Here is a 13,950-nt window from a genome sequence, read left to right on the forward strand (position 1 = left end):
CTGCTGACAATTATTTATTTATTTTTGCTCCTAGCTATTATGGCCGCTGAAGAAAAGCGAAAGCAAAAAGAACAGATAAAGATAATGAAACAGCAGGTACAATTTTTCTGTTTGTTAGTTAAGCTCTATAAATCCAGTGATTTTCATTTAAACTCGCATGTTTAATTTATCTGCTAGATTACGCAGCATGTGTATTAATATTTAAATCTCTAAAATATGTAACTATAAAGGATGTACTTTCTGTATTGCTTTGCAAACCTAGATTGTACACTTCTTGATCATAATGTGAGCACATCTCATGAATGGCCTTCTTGACTTCATTGGGTACTGCATGTATAAGTAAGTGCTTACTCATGTGAATCAGAGTTACACAGATTGCCCCTTAGGTTACAGTGAAATGTTCATCTTCTGTGTGTGAAAAGAAATCACATAAGCAGGTATGTTATTGTTAATACTGGTATACCTTTGCTAGCATTACAAATAATGCATTACAAATAATTGCCAATGGTTTTTAGCTCAAAAATAGTTTTATATCAGTTAATTAAATTAGAAATTGTCTACTTTTAAAATACACAACTTTTGTTAAATATTGTTATAACAAATGTCTTAACCAGACGGAATACTTTGAACAATTTTTTATATTTGACTCTTCATAAATTAAGCTATTTGTGGATGGAAGTTTTTCAATATTTTAACAAATATATATCTAAAATTGGAAAAATTGTTTCCCAAAAATAAACCTTTCTGTCTTTCTCTACTTTTGTTCTATTTCTATGAAACATTGTCTACAGAGATCTAAAACCATGTGTTGTCTGATAATACAAGCCTTCCCTTGATTTTCATTTTCTAAACTTTCAAAAAAAGGGTCAAATTCCCTGTTGCTGTAGATGGATATAATTGTATTGACTTGGGTTGAATTATGTCCATTTATAACAACAGAGGATGTTTATAATTTAAATTTCCTGTCTTGATTTTTCTGATAGAGAGCTTTACTAAAATTTTAAAGAGGCCTTTCATATGTGTTTGCTTTAGATCATGTCCTTTTTCTTTCAATTATATTTATGATACTTTTTCAAATTAGTAAATACATGTGAGTAATTATCCAAGTAAGTTTTTAATTTTATTGTGTACAGAGAGCAAGGAATACAAGGCTGATTTAGGCATCTACTATACCAAAAATCAAACTTAACTTGGGAGGAACTTTTTTGTGGCAAAATAATTTGCAGCTTTTTACATAGGCTTCACCAAACCTCTGAACGGGGCTAATTTGTTTAGTGAATGATATCGTATATTAATTGTAATCTCAGACTGTGGATGTTGATAGCAGTTTCTTCTGCAGTCACAATTGATGCATGAAAGAAATGCGTTATTTATATTGTAATCGCACCCAAGAACCCTAATCATGAATTCAGACCTCGTTGTGAAAGGTTTTGTAGAAACAAAAACTGGATGGAATCGACCCGAGGGTGCTGAGCGAGTTGGCTGATGAGATTGCAGAGCCACTGGCCGTTACCCCAGATGATTGGAAAAGGGCAAACATAGTGCCTATATTTAAGAAAGGGAAAAGGGAGGATCCAGGGAACTACAGACCAGTCAGCCTCATCTCAGTCCCTGGAAAAATCATAGAGGAGATCTTCAAGGAATCCATTTCTAAGCAGTTGGAGAAGAAGGTGATTAGGAACAGTCAGCATGGATTCACCAAGGGCAAATCTTGCCTGACCAACCTGATTGCCTGCCTTCTGTGATGAAATGACTGGCTCTGTGGATGCGCAGAGTAGTATACCTTGATTTTAGCAAGGTTTTTGATATGGTCTCCCACAACATTCTTGCAGGCAAGCAAAGGAAGAAGTATGGGCTGGATGAATGGACCGTAAGGTGAATAGAAAACTGGCTGGAACATCAGGCTCAGAAAGTAGTGATCAATGTCTTGATGTCTAGCTGGCAGCCGGTATCAAGTGGAGTGCCCCAGGAGTCAGTCCTGGGGCTGGTTTTGTTCAATATCTTCATCAACGAGCTGGAAGATGGCATAGCGTGCACCCTCAACAAGTTCGTACCTGACACCAAGCTGGGGGGTAGGACTAGGGTACGCTGTAGATATGGAGTAGATACATTGGAGGGTAGTGCTAGGATTCAGTCACCTAGACAAATCAGAGGATCGGGCCAATCTCATGAAATTCAACAAGGACAAGTGCAAAGTCTTGCGCTTAAGGTAGACCAATCCCATGCACCAGTACAGGCGGGGGGCTGACTGCCTGGGCAGCAGATCTGCAGAAAAGGGCCTGGGGGTTACAGTGGACAATAAGCTGAATATGAGCCAACAGTGTATTCTTGCTGTGAAAAAGGCTAATTAGCATAGTGGGATGCACTGGTAGGAGTGTTGCCAGCAGGTCAAGGGAAGCGATTCTTCCCCTCTATTCAGCACTGGAGAGGCCACATCTGGAGTACTGTGTTCAGAAAGGAAGTGGACAAATTGGAGAGAGTCCAGAGGAGGGCAACAAAAATGGTTCTGGGACAGAGGCATATGACTTCTGAGGAGAGGCTGAGGGAACTGGGCTTATTTAGTTTGGAGAAGAGAAGACTGAGAGGGAATTTAATAGCAGCCTTCAACTACCTGAAGGATGGTTGAAAGAGGATAGAGCTAGACTGTTCTTAGTGGTGGCAGATGACAGAAGAAGGAGCAATGGTTTCAAGTTGCAGCAAGGGAAGTTTAGGTTAACTATTATGGAGAATTTTCTCACTAGGAGGGTACTAAAACACTGGAACAGGTTACCCAGAGAGGTGGTGGAATCTCCGTCCTTGGAGGTTTTCAAAGCCCAGCTAGACAAACTTTGGCTGGGATGATCTACAGTAGTTGGGAATGGTCCTGCTTTGAGCAGGAGGCTGTACTAGATGACCTCCAAAACCTTAATTTTCTATGATCTATATGAAAAAACAGCAAGAAAATTCCTGCCCTGTAGATCTTAGTTAAAATAGTGTATTGTATTTTAATTACTTTTGTAGCTCAGTTGTTTTTAAAAAATGGAGCTTGTACATAAATAATGCTCAGCATACTGAAAACGTGCCTTATTTAAAGGACAAACATCTATATTATTTATAGAATCTTCACACTCCATACATTCAGGTTCCATAGGAAAGCAAATAAACCCAAATATCTTTCTATTTGTTTTTTGCCTCAGGGAACCATTAATGGGGATGAAATAATGTGTGATCTTATCATTTTACTATCTAGAAATAAAAATATTATGAGAAAACCAGATATTATTATTTTGGCCTATAAATGGTATCTTGAGGGATTAAAAAGTCAATGGAAATGTAAAAAATAATTCACCTATTTGAAACACAAATATCAAAACCAACCACATGTATTTAGTTCATACAGTAATTAACCAAATGTGTTTTTATTGCCACTGTGAGGACAGGTTGTCTTAAATGTTCTGGGGCAGGGGTATTGGTGTGGGGGATCCAATCAATCCGAGTCTGCCTTTGCAATTAAAGCTTTAACTTTGAAAATACTGAAGACTAGTAAGTCTTAATACTGTTTATACTGGTCTAGAAGTTGCCACCACATCATAATGGATTTTGGCAGCTGCAGCTTCCTGTTCCTGATCTCAGCTGTGGAGGAGAGAAGAGTCATCTCAGGCCTTGGCATGAGTGTTGTACTTGGGCATGCTTCAGCCTTCACCTTAACTGGCTGTATTGCATATCAGACTTAACTGTTCAGATATGTACACAGCACATTCTGATGGTAAATTTGGAAAGTTAAGGCCCTTGATAACACATTCCTTGTGTAGTTGTGTTTCACCAGAACTTCCAGAGTTCTAATGGGAGAGATTTCATCTCTTGTTTTTTAGCTTTAGTTTTAGCTATGGCATCACTATTAATTACACTTTTTTCCCTACTAAATACAATGGTAAAGTCTGTAAACTTTAACTTCAATTTTTTAAAGTGAGAACTAGGTTCATGTGGATTTCATGATGTACATTGTAGCTAGGTACAGACATTCAAAAAGCCTGAGGCAGAACTGATCTGTTGCATGGTTTTCTGTAAGCAATGTAGTTTTAAATCAGTTCTTCTTCTTGTCATGTCTTTGTCATGAAGTAGATGTTTTTCTATAATTGCTCACAAGCTGTTCTTTCCATTGCTTTAGTGAGGTCTTCCTTCATATAGGTCTCACCAAGGAGTAGGCAAGCAAGCATGTGCTCCCTAGTCTGCACTTCACTGCACTTGCTTATATTCATGTTATTAGAGTAACTGCTTCTGATCATGTTTGTTTTTGATCTTCCAGTTTGCATGCACAGGCAATTCAGGCATTGCCTTGTTGGCCAATTTCATTCTGCCCCTCTTAGAAGGTCCTTCTGGGGTTCCAGGTCCATTTCAGAGCACCTGATTGCATGTAATCTTTCCTTCCATTACCTCAGTTGCGCCTTGTCAGCCATTGTGTTCAACGTTGCAACACTGGGCACAAAACTGTTTTGCATTTTAAGCCGTTTACTTACATTTAGATTGGTAGAGAACAGAACACACATTCACCCTTTGGTAGGGGTACAAATCTTAGATCAGGTTCCACCAGTTTTAAACCAGTCTATGTGTGTTGAACTTCTGTTGTGTTACAGCTATAGACTGGCTTTGTGTGCTGAACTTGTGTTCTGTTATGGGTATAGACTGGTTTCTGGTCACTTGTAATGATAAAAGTGTAATGTCTGTACCTGACCTGTAGGTATTTTTGTATGTTGGAAGTTAATTGGGAGATTATGATGAATTTGGCTGTTGTAACATTTTAGAGGCAAAATTATGGTTACCTGGACCTTCCAGCAGCTCATGAGCTAGACATGTACAGAGAGCTTCAGTAGGCATATGTAGTGAAGTCCTCCATTCTTCAGTCAGCTTGCTTTACATGTCTTGCCACTTTGATTACTGTGTAGATATTAAGTGAATAAGATATTGGGCAGAAGGCCAGGAAAAAGGGAGGACATTATGATAAGCTACTTCAGAAATGGAGCTGCTAGCTCCTAATAAAGTGTTGACCCTGTCTGACAGGCCCCCTCTACATGTTGCAATTATGCTGTGATTCATGTGTCAATCATGGGATAAATGACATGGGTGGTACATGTGCACCCAATTTAAGGTGCCATCAAATGGGAAGCCAGCTATAAAAATCTTCCATATCTAATATAGACCATTTTTATGGTTGGTTTGTATGGCAGCTTAAATAGAACGTGTAGCAAGTCCAGGGCTGACCCCCAGGACGTGGACCATCAGCAGATTTTCAGCTTTGGCTTGGGACCACACTGGGGTTTCAAACTGGCCCCAGTGAAGTCTGGGGTTGGTGCCAGCAATCAGTTGATTGTAGAGCTTGGACCTACAGGCACCCAGCTTTTTACTTACTAGTACAGGTGGAGCTCAGGATCTTGATATGACATGTGTGGCAAGGCAGGACACATTATGGTTGGGATCAGATTCTATGGTGCCTTTAGATGAACATATGCCATGGACCCTAAGAGAACCCTTAATGTTTGCCACAATGGACCCCTGTTTGGTCTGGGCTGCTGCCTTGGTGGGTGCCTGGAAAGCCCTGGTTATGTAGATGGGGAAAGAAGGTTTATGGCAAGCTAGGATTACAGATTAACAAGTGATATACCCGGGGAACTGGGAAGGCAGACAGCAGCAAGTTTAAAGACCCACGAAAGCAGCTGCTGGAAGCTAATCTTGTGTTGGTTTTTCAGCCCTGCTAAACACTTCTCAGTCCTGGTGCTTAGCCAAGTTACTTTATTACAGATGCCAGACAAGACACCCCCCGCCCCCAGGTTCTATTCTGTTCTACCTACTTGCTGAAAACTAAAAGTAGACCATCCAAGCCAATGACTACTTGCTATTTCAAGGCCTAATGGGAATAAAAGTATACAGTACTTAATTGTGCATATTCCAGCCAGAGCAGATGTGTCTAGGCTAACTACTGGCTGACTTATGCAGATAGTTCTGGCAGCACAGTATTCTCAGAGGGGCTTTACTCTATAACCCAAATAGTGTGATCTGTGAAGGCTGAGGAATGGCTGTTAGAATTAAGCAGTGAACAGTAGAAAACAATGAGGATTTCAGAACTTTCCAAATTCCTGGCAGAAACACACCACATCAGTGCACTTTCTTTTTTTAAGTATTTCAGCTAGGTAGGCTAACCATCAATGAGCCAGGATCTTGCCTTTGTTACTCATTTGTATTGTCATCAGTTTTATACCTTTTCACAAAGTTAGCATTAAAAAATGGTGACTGCCTAAACATTAATTTATAGGCATGGCTTCAGCTTTCAGTGCAGTCAGAAACCCATGAAATAAATTAATAGAGAACATTGCATTAACACTTTTAATCTTACACACAATTGAATTGATTGGAAAATGAAAGGAAATATATAGATCTGACTTTCTGTAAATAACTGGAGATCTTTTCTTTATTTTTATATGTTAAAGGAGAAAAATAATCTCTTTTTCGCTCCTTTGTTGACATGATTTGAAAAAGTTAAATGATTTTTTCTAATTTTTCAGGAGAAAATTAAGAGAATTCAACAAATCAGAATGGAAAAAGAACTTCGAGCTCAGCAAATTTTAGAGGTAGAAACAATAAATTAAGTATATGTTTTCATCCTCTTCAGGAATGCTGTTTTTTCATTGCTGTTTTATCTGCATGGTTGCCATTATTTGATTATAATAGGTTCTACTTACAAATTCTACAGTCTTGATTCAAATGTTATCCTGCCTCACTATATCATAACTTTTAAAAATAACTATAGATGAAAATATGGCCCCTGTCATGCAAATACCTTACATGTATGCTTAACTTATAAGAACAGTGCCTACAAAATTAGTACTTATACTTAAAGCTAAACAAGTGCATGGTTGTAAGATCAGGTTGTGAAATAGTAAGGAAATCTGCTTTATGTGAAATTAGTTCCTGACTCTGGGTATGGATTACAAGCACTATGGTTTTAAAAGATAAATTATAGTGGCAAGAAAGAAAATATTTAACTTTTATCTTGATTGTGTGAAGAGTTGTAGGAAAATGTGTGACGCCGACATTGAATAGCATGAGTCTGATCTTTATGATATATGTGCATGGTCTGTTTTTAAAAAAAAACATAAGCATTCATATTGCAGATGGTTGTTTCATATAATGTACCTATGTCATGTACAACTAAATTAAAGGATTTTCTATTTAAGATTTCTGTTTCAGATCTCTGTTTCTGATCTGTCTGACAACAGATTTCTTTTTGATCTCAGTTGTCTTATTCTATTATTGATACTGTTATAAATTAAATGAGTAGGAATATTATTTGCATAACATGTTGTTGAGCATTCCTTATATTGGCTTTAATTGCACATTTTAAATTGCATCAAATATGTATTTTAAAATTTTAAAAACTGATAAATCATTGACTAGTTTTCAACCTACTGTTTTATGTAAAGATAAAAATTTAATCTCCTAGCCAATAATAGTTTTAAATGAATTATTTTCAGATACTTATGTTTCTTGGTTATAAATATGCAAGTGGAGCAAATTTTGAAAGTGCTTCACTATTCTGGTTTGATTTGGGTAAAAAAGTGAATAAATCATTAAATTATTAGTGATGCAAAATGTACTGGGGAAGAAATCTGTTATAATGTCTACATAAGATGTGATATTGTTTTGCACTTTGTGAGGCATGTAGCTTTATTTCTAGTCTGAGATGATTTTCAAGTTGTAGTGGTGCTGTTGCATGACCTTGAGACCTGTTTTGCATGCACAGGCAAAAAAGAAAAAGAAGGAAGAAGCGGCAAATGCCAAATTATTGGAGGCCGAGAAACGAATAAAGGTTAGTTTAGATGAGCATCAGAGTTTTTATTTTCAAAAAATAAAAACTGTTATTGTGCCTTATGCTTATCAAATAATGTGGGAAGAGTATATTCAGCAGACTCTGGTAGGATTCTAAAATAATACTAATAACATAATACAAATAAATACAATGCACAGTGTCTGTCTGTTTGTCTGTCTGTATAAATATGTTTTATATTTTAAGTGTTGTTACCAGAAGTTAGGCTTAGCTGATGCTAGGTTTGAGCAGCTCTAGAAATGCTTGCCAGACCCCATATGAGATACCATTGTCCACAACTTCCTTTCTGTTTTATGCATACTATGAGGAAGTCAGTTGCTACCTGTTGCTATTTTAGTCATTTAACACTGAAAAACTTGATATATTTAAAACCATGTACTCTCAGAGCTGCCAAGTTTTCTTGTCATATCCTGATCCTCAGTTCAGTAGATTTGCTGTCATAAACTGGTGCTATGTGATGTACAGTTTATGAAAAAATGGAGCAAAAAAACCCTGAGAACTCAGACATTTAGGGTGTAACATTACATGAACTTTGCATCTTATTTCTAAGTAATGTTTGTAAGTTTTTAAGTGCTTTTTTGTTTTCATGTTTAAGGAGAAGGAGATGCGAAGGCAGCAAGCTGTTCTTCTGAAACATCAGGTCGGTATATACACAATTGTCAGAATACTAGCAAATGCTATTTTTTTAACTACTGTTTAAACTACTGGGGGAAAATAACTTCAAAATATCTTCTTTTTAAATTGCTGATTTTGATTCCTGCACAAGTTTTTCTTTTAATCTTATGGTTTATTGCCTTGCTTTGGTATTGGGGTCTTTTTGGGGATTATAAAGTGGTTTTATGACTTTGTGATTTCTGTTTCATAATGTTGTGCCAACTCTTTCTACCAGGAGTTGGAGAGGCATAGACTAGATATGGTATGGGTATGTTTATTTTTGTACATCTAACACCGCATTGTGATTTGGTTGTGATATGGTTGTCATAGCAATGCATAAAATGTAGCACTGGCTGCTGTCATATTACATACTGCTGCATGGCTTTACAGCACAGTGCATTGCATACATCTGCTTGTCTTGTCTATTAAAGAAAACAAGTAAGACTTGTCTCAAATGTTTATAAATTGAACAATCTATGGCAATCTATAAATGAGGCTGTTGACTGGAAATCTCCATTACTGAGGTCACAATATAAGGTGGACTGTTAACTAAAATCAGGCTTGAGCTTATGAAAAAATTCCACTTTACCTTTATTGGGTAATTGTTTGTATAAAATTTTCCAAGTCTTGTTCCATTTTTGGGGATCAGTTGAAAGTTTTTACTATCATTTTGGATTAGAATACTACATCAGGAACTATCTTCCCCATGTTTGTTCAGTGTTGAGCACATTAGTTTTTAATAAATAATACATGCATAATATTTTAATATGAAAGTGAAAGGAAATGTGTTCCTAGCTTCATTGAAGAAAATAAACTCCCATTGATTCAGTGGAGCCAGGATTTAATTTTAGAGTTTTTAAAGTTAGGTAGAAAGGACATTTTTATTTTCTTCTATACTACTGTAGTTCGTATTGAAATTAAATGTATCAGCATATGCCAGGATGCACTTTTGTGGCTTTACATTTAAGGATAGGCATCAGTAAATAGGAATACTCTACTTTATTCATGTTTTATATGAACCATGCCTAGTTTAATTAAAACTGGTCTCAAGACCAAAAAACTCAGCATATTAATTCATTGAATTTGCAAACAAGATTTTCTTTACAGAAAATAGGAAGCTAAATCATTTAGAAACGTCACCTTTTGCAATATTTTAAATGATCAGGAATACAGCCTTCTGTTTAATTGGCTATTCATTAAGATTGCAAGTTTTCTAATAGCAGATGTAAGGTAACTGACCTGTTCCAGCCAACCATTATGCTTTTTGTTCTGCCAGCTTATGAAGGAGCATCACAACTGACCATAAGTAAATTTGTATGCTTCTGTTTTACACTGTCTCCATGTTCATTGCTTTACCTTTTTGCTTTTGATTGTTCTTGTATTTGCTTTCTAAACCTGAACTAAAACATGCACAAACTTGGCCATTCTTGTCTTATATTTAGTATTTACTGTGACTTGTCTATTAATGCTAAACTTGTTGTACTGAGCTTTTAGAAAAAATTGATACTTAAACTGTATTTGAGTCTTGTTCTAATTTTATCTGCTTTAATAGGAACGAGAAAGGAGAAGGCAACATATGATGCTTATGAAAGCTATGGAAGCACGTAAAAAAGCAGAAGTGAGTATTTACCTCTGGAAAAAGTGTGAAGTTTCTTTTTAATATTTTGGCTGCTGTCTCCTTTCTAAAGCAGCAGGCATTGCAGTGACTTGAATTCATGTGCTTCCTGACCCACAAGCTATTTTATAAGAGCGGTGTGTGGGCCATATCAGAGTCCCAAGCATTTCCTGCCAAATATGATCCTCCTCTCATCGGCTGCTTGTAACTGTGACCGGGACGTAGTCCCTTAAATTGAAACCAGTGAGTTTTTAATTGTGATGATTAAAAACCCACCATTTCAATTTAGGGGTTTCCATCACTGTTATGGAAGCTCTCACCACTAGGCTCTGCTGAGGGGAAAAAAAACCCAGTGAGGGGCGTGATCCTCTTTTTTTTTCATGGAGACTGCCCATGTCTCCCATGGCCAGGAGTACAAGCTGCTGGTGGGCCAAGCGGCTCCTGAGCTGCAGGAGGCCCCAGTCCTTCCCTCCATGGTGATGTCGCCCCACAGGGCCGCCTGCGTGGGTTGCTAGCCAGTGGGTGCCACCGCTGTGGAGGGAAGGTCTGGGGCCCCCTGCAGCTCAGGGCTTATTGGTAGTTCACCCCCTGGCTGCAGGAGAGGAAGGCAGGCTTCATGGAAAAAGAGAGGCTCAAGCCCCTCACTGCTTTTTTTTCCCCCTCAGTGGAGTCTGCCTGCACAAGCTACCACTGGGCTGGCCAGCCCCTGAGCTGCGGGGGAGCCCAATTCTTCCCTCGATGATGGTGGTTCCCCCTGGGGCTGCCTGGGTGGGGTACTAGCTGCACAGGTGCTGCCCCCACCAGATCCAAGTCTTCCCCAAGCCCATGGTCTAGAAGCCTTCCAGGCGCTGCTCTCCACATGGGCTTGGAAAGAGTTGGATCCGGTAGGTGCTGCCTGCAAGCTGGGGCAGCACCTGCGCACCTCGCACCCAACCCGAGCGGCCTTGTGGGGGTGCTACCACCATGAAGGAAATGACTAGCCCCCTCTGCAGCTCAGGGACTGCATGGCCTGGCAGCAAAAAAAAAAAAACCTGATAAATCATTGACTAGTTTTTAACCTACTGTTTTATGTAAAGATAAAAATTTAATCTCCTAGCCAATAATAGTTTAAAATTAATTATTTTCAGACCTTTCTTCCATGGCGGTGGGGCCATCCAGGTGGGCTGCTAGTAGGTGGGTGCTGTCCCAGCTCACAGGCAGCACCCAGTCCGATACAGCTATTCCCTGAGCCCGAGCTAGGGGAGCACCTGCCCGCTAACAGCCCACCTGTGTACAGTGTGACGCAATTAAACTGCAAAAATGTCCAAATTTCATTACATGTACAAGTGCCCACTAGGACAAATTTTGTAAATAATCTTATATAATAAAGAGCTTAGTCCGTCTGTCTATTTGTCCGCAACTGTCTTGGATCACTCTGATTGGTTAGTGAAACAACCAATCTGAGTGTGGAGTGCCGCCATGCTGGCAGGGATGGTAGGGATGGAGCGGGGGGGTGAGGAGTAGGGCTGGGGGGGTGAGGCCAGTGGTACTGGAGGTGGCGACAGCGCGGGGTGCTGGCAGAGGGGGATGGCGGGGCAAGCTTCCTCCCCCTGCTCCTGGGAGGTGGTGGTGGCATGGAGTGGTGGATGGCAGTGCTCTGTTCCCACCCATCCCCACTCCCATCATGCTTGATGGTCAGTTGGCTAGTAGCTCTATAAGAGTCAGACACTAGTCATACTGGTTAGTGCAAGGCATAAGGTTGGACATAAGCTGAGCAGATTTCCTAAGATAAATATTCAAAATGAAAACATTTTTCTTATTCCAGTCTTGGGCTCTCAAACTTTGGCTATGTGCAGCTCTCACAGTAGAAACCACAAGCATGCAGGCATTCACACAATTTTTCCTGGAACAAAAATAGCAGTTGCAGGAGAAAAATAGTCTATCTCAATCCCAGCGGAGGTCACTCCTTGGAGAGTTTCTTCTGGGAGAACAAATACTTGTACACATTCTTGCCACTTGACACCTGCCAGGGGTCAGGAGGAGTTGAGCAGCAGGGAAATGCTCCCCATACCTTTCCAAAACCAGGGTCACCCTCACTGGGGAAGGCACATGGAGCCACCCCTGCATACCTTGTCCTGGTCCCTGGCAGGGAAAAGCTCATGTGCCTTCCCAAGACCAGTCTGGAGGGAGGTGCAAGGGGGAACTGCTATCACCCTTGCCATAGACTTGGAGAAGAGGGCAGGAGCAGCTGCTTCTTGCTCCTTGTCTGATCTCCAGACCCCAGAGTGCCTAGTCTGAGGAGCTGGTAGGCAGGTTTGCTCAAATTATCCGGTTATTTAATAAACTGGATTAGAACTGAAAACTTCTTGAAAACACAGATTCAAGACAGTTGTGCTGCAACAATACCAGATATCACCTTTTAACTTTGCAGAGGAAAAAGGTGGTTACATAGCAACTGGAAAATATGTTTTTGACAATTCTGTAGGTCATTGAGAGCAGTCAGTGTGATGCACAACTGCATGGTACAAAACTAAGCAGCTACTAATATTGCAGCCTCAGTAAAAATTGTTTCCTCTTCTTAAGCAAGTAGAAAGTATAATTAAATGTAAGAAAGATCATTTGGACTTTCAAAAGCTCCTTATGATATTTAAAAAACGTGGATATAAATTTCTCACTGCAGAATTTCCAGCAATTGGTTTCATATTTGTGTAAACATTTTGACATTGCTTTTATTTTAGGATTGTTGCTCTTTTCAATTTGTAGACTTTTCTATTTAAATTAAAAAGTGCTTTTTAATTTAAACAACTCAAGTATTGCAGTAGACTAATTTGCATAAACTTGGTTTATTGCACAGTTTTCTAGTGACCGTTGCTTACTATGAGAACAAGGGCCTCAAATTCAGTAGAACTGTTGCTATGCTTTCAGTTCTGCAAAGCTTGAGCCAAAATTACCTGTAGTTACCAGAGACCACTGTCTAAACAACTGCAGAATTTAAATTTTCTTCAATATCTAGCTCAAATGAGTATCAGGTTTGTATTAGAAGGAACTCAGAATATTTATTAGGTAAAATAATAAGCTTTACTCATTGACTAAAGTGGATTGGACATATACCAGCAGTCCTTACTTAAAGGCCCAATCCAAAGCCCATTGAAATCAATGGATATGTTTCCATTGAATTTAATGGGCACTGTTCAGGCATTTAACTGGCTAGTACCCCTGTGGCTATGGCTTAGGTTCATATGAGGAAGCTGTCAAGGCTATTCATACTTCAGTTCCCTTAAATTGCACCAAGTTCATATGTACTTGTGAAACAAACCCTATCTGTCAACTTGGTAGAAACTTCAGTTTGACAGGAACGGTACCTCTACCGTTAGCTGTGAAGCTTGCAGCTTTGGGAGCCAGTGCATGGGGAGCTTGGGACTGTGATCCTGGGCTCCCCCTGCACCAGCGATAAGGTGCAATGGGTTCTAATACACAATTCCACAATCATGCCTCCTGCCATGCATGTGGCATGGCAGGAGGTGCAATTGTGTGGCTCATGCATTAGATCCCATTGGGTCTTTACCTGCATGTGTAGAGGAGCTCTCTGTGAAACAGTTCAAGGTTTGGGTTATCAGTGCAACAAAGGCTACATCCTGAATTCTCATTTTTTCAGAAAAACAGCAAAGACCCAGAAATGGAGCATCTCTCCATAGAGGTTCTAACTATAATGTAGTTTCTGCCAATTTTTGCAGACTAAGAAGATTCAAGCCTAAAGCACTTTAGTATGATGTATCCAAGTATTTGAAGTTCATGATATTATCAAGGAGAAATATCTCCTGCATCTCTCAGAGATTTTATTTTA

General features: G+C 39.3%; 1 protein-coding gene across 1 annotated transcript in view; it reads left to right on the forward strand.

The window, feature by feature from the left end:
- Positions 1–13,950, forward strand: part of BAZ2B (bromodomain adjacent to zinc finger domain 2B) — a 156,663-nt gene that overhangs the window by 79,320 nt on the left and 63,393 nt on the right. Inside the window, exons 13-19 of the mRNA XM_025199968.1 lie at positions 35–96; positions 6,537–6,602; positions 7,775–7,840; positions 8,454–8,498; positions 8,748–8,774; positions 10,065–10,130; positions 11,255–11,488. Of these exons, the coding sequence (XP_025055753.1) occupies positions 35–96; positions 6,537–6,602; positions 7,775–7,840; positions 8,454–8,498; positions 8,748–8,774; positions 10,065–10,130; positions 11,255–11,488 (566 nt within the window). The remainder of the gene's footprint in view (positions 1–34; positions 97–6,536; positions 6,603–7,774; positions 7,841–8,453; positions 8,499–8,747; positions 8,775–10,064; positions 10,131–11,254; positions 11,489–13,950) is intronic.

This window comes from Alligator sinensis, unplaced genomic scaffold, assembly GCF_000455745.1.
Source record: "Alligator sinensis unplaced genomic scaffold, ASM45574v1 scaffold389_1, whole genome shotgun sequence".
NCBI lineage: Eukaryota > Metazoa > Chordata > Crocodylia > Alligatoridae > Alligator > Alligator sinensis.